At 43.4% G+C, this 13,427-nt stretch overlaps 1 protein-coding gene across 3 annotated transcripts in view; it reads right to left on the bottom strand.

Annotated features, from left to right (window-relative positions):
- DCBLD1 (discoidin, CUB and LCCL domain containing 1) overlaps positions 1–13,427 on the bottom strand; it is a 64,707-nt gene that overhangs the window by 21,587 nt on the left and 29,693 nt on the right. For all 3 annotated transcript variants that reach the window (XR_012902648.2, XM_006123084.5, XM_089777221.1), the window contains 4 exons: positions 11,439–11,576; positions 10,348–10,399; positions 9,414–9,486; positions 4,642–4,775 (listed from right to left, as the gene is read on the bottom strand). Coding sequence is in view for 2 of the 3 variants with exons in the window: in XM_006123084.5 (XP_006123146.4) it covers positions 4,642–4,775; positions 9,414–9,486; positions 10,348–10,399; positions 11,439–11,576 (397 nt within the window). In the remaining variant the exon portion in view is untranslated. The remainder of the gene's footprint in view (positions 1–4,641; positions 4,776–9,413; positions 9,487–10,347; positions 10,400–11,438; positions 11,577–13,427) is intronic.

The following is a 13,427-nucleotide window of genomic DNA, read 5'->3' as shown; positions in this document are numbered from 1 at the left end:
CTCTTTCGAAAAAGCGCTATTTTGAAAGTAAAACTGCAGTCTAGACACAGTTTTTGAGATTTACAGGATCTTTCAAAAAAGTCTTTCCTTTTCAAAAGAACCGCATCTAGATTGCAGTTTTACTTTCAAAATAGCGCTTTTTCGAAAGAGCTCCATGATGCAATTATGCAAATGAAGCGTGGAAATTCAAATCCCGGCTTCATTTGCAATTTCAAAGTGCCTAATTTACATCCCTGTGTCGAAAGAGGGACGTAGTCTAGACACACCCTTACAATCTCTCAGACCAGATAGTCTTCAACATCTTCCTGTTCATCCACCTCTTGTCAGGGTGACTCCTGTTTTTGTCATGGTCTCAGTGACAAAACTCAGACCTATCCTTTACTGTTTGAGTATATAAAAATTCTTTATAATGACTGATCCCTCCCTCAACTTTGAGAACACATTTCCCCTTCAGCATCTCAACTATACAGATCTATTGCTACTTTGGGGCACTTTTATGTTAACTCAATTTCCCCCAATGGCTCCTTAAAGTCAAAGCAACAGAAAATCCACCAAGGCATCAGAGTGCCAAAATGCCAACTTAGGAATTCTGAATGTAGATGCCATGCACTATTCAAACAATGAGCCCAATTTTCCTCTTACACCCATGTAAACCAAGAGTAAGTGAAGTGAAATCAATGGTGTAAATCCAGTTTAAGTATAAGGGTAATCCGACCAAGTGAGTTAAAAAAAACAACAAAAAAAACTAAGTTTAACTGAATTACACTTTAATCTGGTCTTTAAAATGCAACCAAATGGCATCACAAATGGCTTTAAAAAAAACCTTTCATGTTCTACTAGGCCTAAAAAAAATGATGCTTTAATCTGGTTACAAGATGGTTCTGCTATAATTAAGTCCAAATATTTTAAAATGTGTCTTTTGTCTCTGAAGACCGAGCCAAAATTTGTTGTTCCTGCCCCATTTATTGAATATAGGAAATTAATAAAAAATTAACCCTGCCCCACTTTGCATAACCGTACATAATAGCGGACAACAGTAAAATAGCAAAGATTTTTAATTGACTATAGATTGTGGATGCCCAACAAAATGCACATGAAAGGGGCCTGATCTTCATGAGAGTGGGTGTTTGGACTTTCTGAAAATCTGGTCCCTTGAAGATGTCACCAGTTGATTTCCCCCTTCCCCTCCTCCCCACAAAATCACTAGTTCAGTGGTGCCCAAAACTTCCCCACTGTGCCCAAAGTAATCCAATCTCTACACCTCCCTCCCCACACCCCATTACTGTGTAGCTGACTCAGCAGAGGAGCTTGTGCTGAAGGCAGATCTGGGGGGAGGAGAGGTGAAGTGGGAATGAGGAGGAGCAGAGGCTGAAGGCAGAGCTGGCCTGAGGACAGAGGGAATGAAGGCAGAGTTGGGCTGGGAGTGGAGCAGGAAGAGAGGAACAGGATGGAGCTCCACTTCCTGACCATGCCTTGCTTGCCCCTGAATGTTTTTCTGCACTCGTCTAGCGGGGCACACCCCACAGTTTGAGACTGCACCAGTCCCTTTGGAAAATCTTGGCCCATCTGCTATGCTTTTTTTAAAGTAAGCTCTGCACCTAAAATGACAACAGAACTCCCATCCAAGTTGCTTTTTCACTGTAATGTAGAACAGTGTGGCAGTCCCCTGGGTGCGAGCACCCCCCCCCCCCCCCGAGTCCGGGAGAAGGGCCCTGCAAGCCCAACTGCCAACCGTTTCATTCACCTTACAGTAGTCCGTTCCCGGGCTCCATCCCCTGGTGACCCGAGACCTTCATACTCACTCCCAGGTTTCGCGTTCCTCCTCCTCACCGGGGTGCGGGTGAAGGGGGACCCAGACCCTCCCCTCTCCACCAGGTCCCAGCCCAGGGCTCTAAGTGCAGGGTCGGCACTTCCCTGCACGGCTGATGGGGTGCGTTCCTGAAACGCGTCAGCCCACAGGCGCCACAAGGACCCTGCCCCGGGCTGCTTCCTTCCCCCCACTGGTCCCTGGGTGGTAGCCTCTAGCTCCCCCGTGCCTACCACGGTTCCTGACACTGGTTTCTCAGTCTGTCTTCCAGCACCTCTCCTGGGGCCTTGCTCGCAGGTGGTGTCCCTTGCCCAGGACTCACTGCCCTCCCGCTGCGGACGCCCAGTCGTCCCCCTTCTCTGATGCCGGCAGGCCCTTTTGAAATGGCCCGCCTGCTATGAGGCTAATCGACGGCCCTGCCCACTCCGTGACGCAGGGCCTCCCGCCATCACTTCCGGGTAGCTGCCCACCTCCTCCGCTTAGTCCGGCAGTAAGCCAGGGGCGGGGCTCGCAGCGCTGGCGCTGCCCTGGTGGGGAGAAGGGTCTCCACCGTGCCTCAGCAGCGGTGCCCTGACCCTCGAGCTTGCCATTCCCTGCACGGCTCACCACGCCCCCTTTCCGGCCGGCCAGCGTGTGGGCTGCCGGCGGCCTATCACAAACAGTTTGTCCTCAACTCTAATCTGCAGTGGCCCACAGAATTACATATTTTAAGAACTAAGCTGTAGCAAACTGGGAATAAGACGGGGAAGATGGCCATGTGGGAAGATCAGTCAAAGCAGCAGCAGTCTCGGTTGCTGGAACCCAAGCCTGCTCCCCCACACTGCAGCAGCAGTAGCTACCAACTGTGCCATCTGGCAGGGACTTCGAGGAAAGAGCCAGGTCTGGGGAATTCCAGCACTTGCAAAATTTGTTTAAAATAAAAACAAAACAAAAACCCAGCACTTGCTTTTTCAAAACCTGGGAATTTGGGGGGGAGGGGGAGGGGGAAATTCTGTAAAAACTGAAGACAAAGGGTCTTTACTCATAGGCCAGCTTTAGTGACTAAGTTAAAGCAGATACATTTGCACTGAAATGACAAATTCCTGATAAATCGGAGCCGTGCCCACTACATCTTCATTATACATGTGTCTAGATCTACACACCAGTCACAGAAACTGCAAATCAGATAACAGCATAAAAAATGAAGCCAGAAAGGCCAAGGTCAGGTCTTGGGAACTGGTAAGTGACCAATTTATAAACTTAGCCATTAAATTATAGAACAGACAAATTTATGGGCTCAATGCACACAAGCAGCAGCTTTTGGTTAAGTCACTGAATGAAATACATCTTTAATACGGAAATCCACTGTAATTGAGATTTTTAAAAGCTATAGAAAGTCATTATTTATTTAAAGATGTATTTGAAGCCCAAAAAGTATTATTGTTTAGGTGCCAGTTATTCTTTACAGCACTGACAGTTCTGAGGAATTTGCGGGTTCCGAGAACAGAACAGGTATTCAGTGTTTGAAATAAAAATTATGAAACCCTTTTTTAAAAACTTGAAATGTAATTTGTTTCCCTAATAATTTTGTCCTTTATCTTTCTGATAAGTACTTAGTTCACTCATATTTTGAAATAATTTCATCTTATTTCCCTTTCACCTCCTCATTTTGTTTTATAGGAAGTGACCTCTGGTCAATCCAAGACTGTATATCTTGTTCCCAATGGCAGTAACTGCCACTTACTTAAGAGGTAGGTTCCATACAACATAATGGATAGTTATGAAATAACATGCTTATGAGGGAAGTTTCTTTTAAAATTCAGACTCCAGGCAGTTAGTGGTTGACTTATGCCCCGAAGCACAGGAATTTATATCCCTGATACATTTTAGGTGAAATCCTAATCCTACTTAAGACAATGGGAGTTTTGCCATTAACTTCAATGGACTCCAGATTTCACCCTTGTGAATATTTTTATTGCTGCTTTGGCTGGATGATCATACCATGTCAGGATGGCTTGGGAAAAAGAGGAAGTGGGAAACTATGGGTGGGAAGAAATATTCTACCAAGCATTTACTCAGACTCCTAAAGTGTGCGTGGGACAGAGGTATTTCCTCCCAACAAATAAATATCATATTCTTGATATGTTACATTTAAAAAAATTAATAATCTTCTCAAGTGACATAGATAATTGCTGGAAGTGTTCTCTGCACAGTTAGATATTGTAAGAGGTTTTATTTTTGCTTTGGTGGGAATACATTTATGGGTAGCAGATAAATGATAGCTCTAGTAATCTTAAATGATAGCGCTAGTAATCTTAAACAGTGCTACACAAAACTTGTAAATGTATTTAAGAGTTTTCATTTAACTCCCCCCACTTCTCAGCGCTGTTATTTATTCCTTCAATCACATTATTTTAATATTTGGGTTTTTCCATCGTTGCTTTTTAGCCCATTGACTATTTAAATGTATGGTTCTGTCCGCTGAACACCAAATTTTGTTATTTGTGACAGGTGATTTGTGAAATAAATGGAGAGAGGATGGGGGAGGCACAAACTAAGACATCTAACCATTAATGTACAAAGACCTGAGACACTATATCTCTGTGTCACAAAATTAATGCCATTTTAATTAAAGTATCAGCAAACCAAATGAGATTTTGTATTACATTCATTTCCCACTGTTTAACTCTCAAATGTTGTGTTAAAACATTTAAACACTTCCGATTTTTTTCCCTTCTAAAAGAGAAAGAGCTGTCAGTATCCCATCTGCTCCCTCTCCAATGTGGTGGGTTTATTGTGGCTTCAGGGTTAACTTTCAAATGCAGAATAAGAGACAAAACTACTGGGACACTTACTTCTGTGAAAGGATGCCATTAGCTAGAATTCCTTCATATTGACTTATTCCTTTCTGTTGAATCACATTAATCTGGCCACCCAGCTCATCTGCAATGACACCTGCATGCACGGCGGATTTGCACAATAAGGAGGTCTGGAATGCAGAAACCACAGCTCAAACAAAAGGTTAAGTTTGGCAAGTTACTAATACTTCCATGCTCACTCTACCATTACCTCTCTCTTTCTCATATGAAATCACAGATCTTCAAAATCATAAAAAAAAGGAAAATTTAAGGTGACTATAAAGAAGGAAAGTATAGTCCCCCCTCCCCCAGTTATGTTTACAACACTTTCCAAAAAACAAGTGCTTTTGTCAAAAAAAGATTAACTAGTTTGCTTGCAAGGAAAGAACTCCAGGGTCACAATCTAGCAACCAACCCTCCCACATGGCTCTTCTCAGCAAAAGTAGTTTTTAAAAAGTAATCACTGCTGTTTGTTGGGTAAAATTAATGTAAAACTTCTTCATAGATTCCTATTCTGCTGAAGCCAGACACACCTATTTCTTTGTATAGATTGAAGAATTGAGGCCTGTCTACATTAGGGAAATTTGGCAAAAATTGGCAAAAATTTCCTATTGCCAACAACAGTTCGGTTTCACCATTGTAAGCCACACTAAAAGCTCTACTGTAAAATGGCCATTAGCATTTTAAGGACCATGTCGTCTATGTCTACATTTAGCAGAGAGTTAGATGGCACTATACTTAAAATACCAGTAGCTGGCCTTCACAATGGCTTCCAATGTTGCTATCCCCAGAAAAACTGAGCAACTGTTAGCAGTGATAGGAAAATTCCACAAACTTTCCTTACTGTAGACAAGGCCTAAGGGAGGTCAAGTGATTTGTTTGATTTCATTTCGAATCATCATGTGTGATGAGCAGAACACGCTTTGAGTCAAGTCATATGCAGAATTTTCTTCTTCTTTCAGCCTATTTCTCTGTAATTCTCTAAAATGGTGGGATTGAACAATGAGTGAGCAGTCTGAGGATGTGCATGGGTTTTAAAACTCAACTATTACTTCATCTGTGATGAACTAAAGTGGAACTTTATGTACTGTTCTATGATCCCTTTATATTGGGATAAGCCTAGAGATACCAGAAAGATATCACAGGAATATAGGGATTATATTCTAGAACTGTGGGGTAGCCAGTGATCAGAGTAGGGTGTGGTCCTATTGGATTCTAGGAGGTCTGCGGGTGCTAACCTGCCCACATCTAAAGGACCTCCCTTTAGCCTATGGGAAGGGCCCACAAAGCCCAGAATGCCAAATGATTACTGTGGACAAATTAAGAGAAAACAGGGACAGGTGTGGAGGTCATAGGGTCAAAACGAGGAAGCTGGATGGGGACATCAACCAGAGAACCCTGGACAGCACCCACTGCCCCTCAAAAGTCTTGAGAGAGCCAGCAGACGAGTCTCAGTGGAACTCTGCCCAGATGCGTGAATGGATACCGGAGTGGAAATAGGCCCTACAGTTATAGGTCCTTCCCACAGCCAACCTCTGCTCCTTGGTCTGGTAAACTGCCATCTTGGCTATAGCCAAGGAGGAGGTTGATGAGGAGGTCCTGTGACTTTGTGGGGCCATGGATGGGTGTGCTTAAATTAATAGGTGAGGGGAGAAGTGCAGCCAAAACCTCAACAAGAGGCTCTTGAAGAGCCGGAACTGGGGCTGTAACCTGGTGCACTCAAGATAAACATGTACCAGGGTCTCCCTCATGCCACAGAAGGGGCAAGTGTCAGGAACGGGGTGAACCATGCCAAGTACATGTATGTGATCAGAGCGCCATGGGAGATCTCCAGCTGATGTCCGCAGCAGAACCAAGGTGGTGTAGAGACCAGGGCTCCACACCCTCTATTTGTGGTAAGAGGTCTCACCACTTGGTGTATGAGCAGGATACAAGGGTGGGGAAGTGAAGAGCGTGAAGCACAAGTATGTACAGATGACTTTGGTGCAGTTTGAAAGGGGACCGGCTGCAACGCATACAGCCAGAGTGGATGATGAGGGGAGAGTGGTTGGGAAGGCACGCAGGGCTGGGGGCGATGGAGAGATCAGGCAGCCCAGGGATATGGGGTGGGAGGAATACACCCTCTCGCAGGACCCTGTCAAGATCAACCCGAGCAGTGGGGGGCAAAGCATCTCTCCTGAAGCATGCACCAGAGAGTACACTGGGTGGAGTGCCCCATGCGCTGTGCAAGCATCAGAAGATCCGCCCAGTCTCTTCAGTCATACTCCAGGAGGTCTCTGATCCTGGTGACTTCTGCCAGGACAGAGTAAGGTGTGGTATAAGACAGGCATAATCAAACCACTCAGACCACTTCCTTCTTTAAATGAAAAACTACTACTACAAGGCCTCAAAGGGGTAACCATATTAGTCTGTAACTTTAAAAATAATGAAGAGTCTTGTGGCACCTTAGAGGATAACAAACTGAATAGGTCATGTGCTTCCGTGGGTAAAACCCGCTTCTTCAGATGAGTTGGAGTGGAAATTACAGAATCCAGGGTATAAGTAACAGCACAAGAAGTTACCTGAAGCTAATTAAGTCAGGGTAGATATGTCTCATTCAGAGCATCTGATGTGAAGATGTGAATATCAAAGGCGAGGAAACTGTCTTTGTAGCACGATAACTAGTTAAGATCTTTATTCAAGCCTAAGTTGATAGTGTTGCATTTGTAAGTGTTGAATTTGTAAATGAACTCCCGTTCAGAGGTCTCCCTCTGTAATCAGGAGATAAAATTCTTTTGTAGAAGGATGGTTACTTTTAAACCCATTATTGAATGCCCGGGCAGGTTAAAGTGTTCCCTTACAGGTTTATGTGTGTTACCATTGTGATGTATGATTTGTGTCCTTTTATCCTTTGGTGCAGAGACTGCCGAGTTTGGCCAGTATACATAGCAGAGGGGTACTGCTGATATTTGATGGCATAGATCACATTAGTGGATATACAGGTGAATGAGCCCCTGATGTTGTGGCTTATGTGGTTAGGTCCTGTGATAGTGTTGCTTGTATAGATATGTGGCCAGAGTTGGCAATAGAGTATGTTGCAGAGGTAGGTCCCTGGGTAAATATTAGTGGTGTTGTGTGTGGCTGCTGGTATTTGTTTCAGGTTGGGAGGCTGTTTATAGGCAAGGACTGGCCTGGCTCTTAAGGTCTGAAAGAGTGACAGATCGTTTCTCAGCACAGGTGGTAGCTAGTGATGTGCTGGAGGGGTTTAAAATGGGGACTGTAAGTGATGACCAGTGGTGTTCTGTTATTTTCCTTGTTGGGCCTGTCTTGAAATAGGTTACTTCTGGGTACTTGTCTGGCTCTGTCAATCTGTTTTCTCACTTCCTCGGGTGGGTATAAGTTTTAAGAATGCTTTATAAAGATCTTGTAGGTGTTTGTCTCTGTCTGTAGGATTGGAGCAGATCCAGTTGTATCTTAGGGCTTGGCTGTAGACAATGGAACGTGTGAGGTGTCCTGGATGGAAGCTAGAGGCATGTATAACAGTGGTCAGCAGGTTTCCGGTATAGGGTGGTGTTTATGTGACTATCATTTATTTGTACTGTAGTGTCCAGGAAGATCTCTCATGTGGACTGGTACAGGTTGAGGTTGATAGTGGGGTGGAAATTGTTGAAATCCCTGTGGAATTCAAGGGTCTCCTTCCTATGGATCCAACTGATGATGTCACCAATGTAGCGCAAGTAAAGGAGGCATGCTAGGGAATGGGAATTGAGGAAACATTGTTCCAGGTCAGACAAAAATGTTGGCATCTTGTGGGGGCATCGCAGTGCCACTGACTTAAAGACATCGAAAATAGTTGTGGGTGAGGACAAAGTCACATAGCTCAGCCATCAGGTGTGCCGTAGCATCATCAGTAATAGTGTTCCTGACACATCCAGCTTGACTTAATTAACCTCATTAACACAGGTCCTACAATTGATAGGTAACTTCTTTTGCTGATTCCCCCCCCCCCCCCCCCCACACACTTTGGAGGACAGACTTTAAAAAATGGAAAGATCTATGAGGCGGCATAGCATTGTTCAGGGAGCAACTGAGATCAGGAATTGGGATGCACAGAATTTTCAGGAGAGAATCTGGAGAGTGTAGGAACAGTTTAACTTGTCAGCTAGTACCACTCAAAAGGACAGAGGAGGGAATAAGAACAAATCAACCATGGTAGCTAGAAGTATCTTTTCAGTGTATGGATTTTTGGCTGATATTAAGTTTTTTTGCTCATAAATAGGTGGTTGGCTTTTGTGGTAATATGTTAAGTAATCCCATTTATTGGCACCTTTACTACTAAGAGAGCTAAAAAATGAATGAGTTTTTTGCTTATTGTTCTAAATAACCATGCATATTCTAGGGTTAACAACTCTGTAATATTTAAAAACCAGACAGTCGAGCAGAATTGCCTCTTCCCCCTAAGCCCTGCTCCGACTCTTTCCAAGTCCCTGCCCCCATACTACCTCTCCCCCTCCCCCAGCCACTGCCCCTTGTCTGCTCCTCTTCTTACCTCCCCCTGTCACTTGCTGCTTTTCCCCTCTCCTTCCTCCCCTCTCCCTGGGTCTGTGCATCCCACCTCCTCTGCCTGCAGTAACTGGATTTGGGGTGTCTGATCAGTAGATCTGACCAAACACGGTCAGTCATCTTTTTTACTGGACTTTCTGGTCAAAAAAACCTCAGATACCTGCCAACCCGAGCAATTGCCTTTATATTCCATCTTTCTAAAGCCAGATTTTACCCTTCATACTTACATCTCGGTATCCTTCCACTATATTCCCAGAAATATCACCTGCTATCTCTTTGCAACCAGCAGGACAGTACTTGCTGCAGTAAAAGAACAGAAATGTGTTTAAGACACAGATTGTAATGCTACACACGCGTGCACACACACACACCCACCCACCCTCCAAACCAAGAAATATTTTTAGAAATGTGTTCTAACTGAGCATAAATTAACATGTTTTTAAAAGGCAAATTTGTTCTCAGATTCAAGTTTTAGTTTACTGCATACAGCAGGACCCAAAGAGAAACAAAACAGTCATCATTGAAGTACATTTTCTCCTTCAGTTCTGCTTGTTCTGTAAATATTACTACACAAGGTAACCAATTTTCCAAACAGAATGAGGTAAGAAATTTATGCTCAATATTATTCATGAACACAGTAACACGTGGCTTGTGTTCCAGTGCCATTTCAAAACCTATTGGAAGGATCACTGCCTCGAGAAACAAACCTAGAAACAATTTTAACTGGTTGTCTCAATCTAACATGACGTATGATCCTGGAAGATACTTAATGCCCTCATCCTAATGGTATCAATGGAAGGTCAGGGTTCTCAGCACCTCCGAAGGTCAAGCTCTGTGTTTTTAGTTTACCATGGCACTGCCCTGGTAGGCTACAAACCAAGAGTTTGAGCACCATAGTAGTATCTCCTTATTTGTTTCAGAAAGCAAAGTCTGTTGGGGAGATGACTCTTCGACTACTCACAAGTTAGGTACAAATAAATTACAGCGTTATACTGAAAAAGAATCAGCTTCTCAAAAAAAAAAAAAACACTCCCGTGGTAAGTGCTAGGCTTTTAACCATGTTACAAGAAGCAAATAAGATACTTTATCCAGATACAACAATAAATAGGTCAAACAAGACATAGAAAAACAACTGCAAGGCATAATGCTGCACTCATTTACCTGAAATCGTTCTTCATGTGATGGTTTGCTCTCTCCAAACATGTGATTAGATCTGTTAAAAGTATGATGGCTAGTCATTGCTAACTGAAGCGCATAAACTGTAGAGAAAACTTGGCTAAATGTGAAATTATATTTTAAAAAGTCCCCAGATATTTAAAGTCCTTCAAATTCATGGCTATCCACTTTATATCCGTGGGTACCCACATCCGCAGCTATCCACAGCTCATTTTTGTGGATACAGACATATATATTAATTTTGTATCCACACAGGGCTCTATAGATATTATTTCCATGTTTACATCTCGATAGTTTACATTTTTATTAGCTGAATAAAACAGTTACGATCATGGCTCGACAAACTATGTAATCTACTCGCCATGGCAAGTAGATTACAACCTGGAAGAGCCGGGTTCGAGCGATCTGCACATGCGCAGATAGCTGGACAGCATGGCTGGCAAGCAGGGTTCGCAGAGGCTCGGCAAGCCCTAGTTATGATATCCTCACACATTCCCTTCCCCTCTTATCTGACCGGTGTTCCCTCTAAGCTGCAGGGCAGCAGTTTCACAAATGATTAACCAGCTCCACCCAGCCAGAGGCTCAGGACCACAGAGCTGACTGGACTGGGCTGATTAAATCACCTGTGAAGCTGTGCTGCCTCACAGTTTAGAGGGAACACTGCCCCATACCCCACAAAAAACAGATTTCCTGCTACCATTAAAAGTAAACTGCATAGTAAGACTATCACCGCATCAGGTATTGGCGTTAAATGTTAGTTTTCAACAATCTGATATACTAGCAACATGTGGGAAATATCTGAGCCTTCTTTAAAGGGAATGTGCTCATTTTCTGCTCAATCCTCCAACAGTCTATGTAGGACATCAATAGCTGCTCTGCGTGCATGCATTACTCTGTTCCTTGTGTATGCTGTATTAAAAAAAAAAAAAAAAAAAAAAAAGGCTAAAGTAGATAATTTCCCTGGTAATATTGGGCACCCAGAGACTGGGTTTTATGAATTATTAGCAGCATGTTCATCTATACCCTCTATTTATCTCCAATTCACGAGGATAGTTGCTTTTTGGTTTCTACTATACCTGGATGATCACTACTGGCATAGGATAACAGAAAGCCCCGTCCGGATACATGGGACCCACTCTCAAAGCGAATAGTTGCTTCATTAGTAACCAGGATTATTTCTTTAGGAACAGGCATCATATTGCCACAGTATGGTCCTAAAGGCAGAGGGAAAAAAAATTCAAAAGCTTTTGATGACACAGATAAAATAGGGAGAGACAGTATTGTGACAGCTAAGGAACTTGACAAACTCATCCTTTTGCAATATGATTACACGTGTTTACTGCAGCTATTTCAATGCATTCCTTTGTGGGTCTGACCAATGATGTTACTGTAACAAAATGGCAAGAATCTGATCCTGTAAGTAGTGAAAACACTAGCATTTACATTTCTCATCATTTTAGCTTCAAGTGGCCTTTGAAGTATAATGTTTCTACACAACAGTAGCCCAGTTAGGGAAAGACTGGCATATTTAAAGGCAATCCAAGGCATTTATGCAGAGTCTGCAAGATAACCTATCTAGAAACACACACAACAGACAACTTTAGCTGTGACTGCAACTTAAAAAAAGGATAAGATCACAAAAAGCATGCATGTTCTTGAAAGAAAACATTTAGTAGGCGTAGCATAGTGAAACATGCCAGCACCACTTACAGTTTCATAGTCAGAAACATTTAAATTTTATATCAAGTGCTCAATCTTTTTCTTTCCTATAAACAAGGAAGCCTTGAAGAATTTTTTAAGTAGGCAATTCAAGTTTATTTTACGATCTTTAAATAAGAAAGGTAGTCTTCATGCTCCCATTGAAATAGATAGGAGTTTTATTGCTGCTAGCTACAATATCCCAGGATACCAATCAGAACAGTAGTTCTCTGCAACAGAGGCACCAACCCGGAATTACTGGCAACTATGCTATTTTTGAGAGGAACCTCTTCCTTTCCTATAGAGAAAATCTCTTTTGACTGGGACATTGCTTCCTATTCCTTCCTGCTGAAACCCCATCAGGAAACAACTCAGTTTGGGTATGTCTACACTACCCCCCTAGTTCGAATTAGGGGGGTAATGTATGCATACCGAATTTGCTAATGAAGCCCGGGATTTGAATTTCCCGGGCTTCATTAGCATAAAGCCGGCGCCACCATTTTTAAAAGCCGGCTAGTGCGAACCCTGTGCCGCGCGGCTACACGTGGCACGGACTAGATAGTTCGGATTAGCTTTTCCACGAGGTGTACAGATAGTTCGGATTAGGACTACGGGGTTCGCACTAGCCGGCTTTTAAAAATGGCGGCGCTGGCTTTATGCTAATGAAGCCCGGGAAATTCAAATCCCGGGCTTCATTAGCAAGTTCGGTATGCATACATTACCCCCTTAGTTCGAACTAGGGGGGTAGTGTAGACATACCATTTCTGACTTCCCTTTCACCTCAAATAGCCCCGTAAACTAGGAGATAGTTTATATACCCATTAGTCTTATTGTGTGAAGATAATAGAAATCTCTGGAGAACTCACATCCAGAAAAACCATTTGCCCTATTGATAGTATATACATTGCAGGTTAGCATCTCACTACCTGGGGGAAATTAGGTTCTGTGTGTTCCTACTGAAGCGAGGGATGTTACCTATCAGTTACTGTTCCTCATGAATTCTTATTGGTTAGTCAACTATTCTATAGCTCCCGGGGGCGGGCCCAGAAGCCAGTACACTCTAGCCTTACTCCAGAGGAGCCCTGATACAGAGGCAGCAGCACAGGGTGGCAGGTGGGAGCTGGTCTGTGAGGAGAGCTAGTTTAAAAACCAATTCCCCTCACAGACTGGCAACCTGTCACCCTGTGCTACTACCTCTGGCAAAGAGACAACAGCCCATGTCTGGGTGTATGTGTCTGAGCTCCTGAACTTGGTGTGAGCTGGAACTTATTTTGATTTTAGGGTGCTGTGTAGATGTACCCCACTTGCAGGAAGCCCTACCTGAGGAGAGTGCTCCCCGGATATGGCACCCTGAAACCTCTCCCATG

The sequence above is a fragment of the Pelodiscus sinensis genome, chromosome 3 (genome assembly GCF_052426305.1).
Source record: "Pelodiscus sinensis isolate ZL-2025 chromosome 3, ASM5242630v1, whole genome shotgun sequence".
Lineage (NCBI taxonomy): Eukaryota > Metazoa > Chordata > Testudines > Trionychidae > Pelodiscus > Pelodiscus sinensis.
This window is presented reverse-complemented; position numbering and strand designations above follow the sequence as displayed.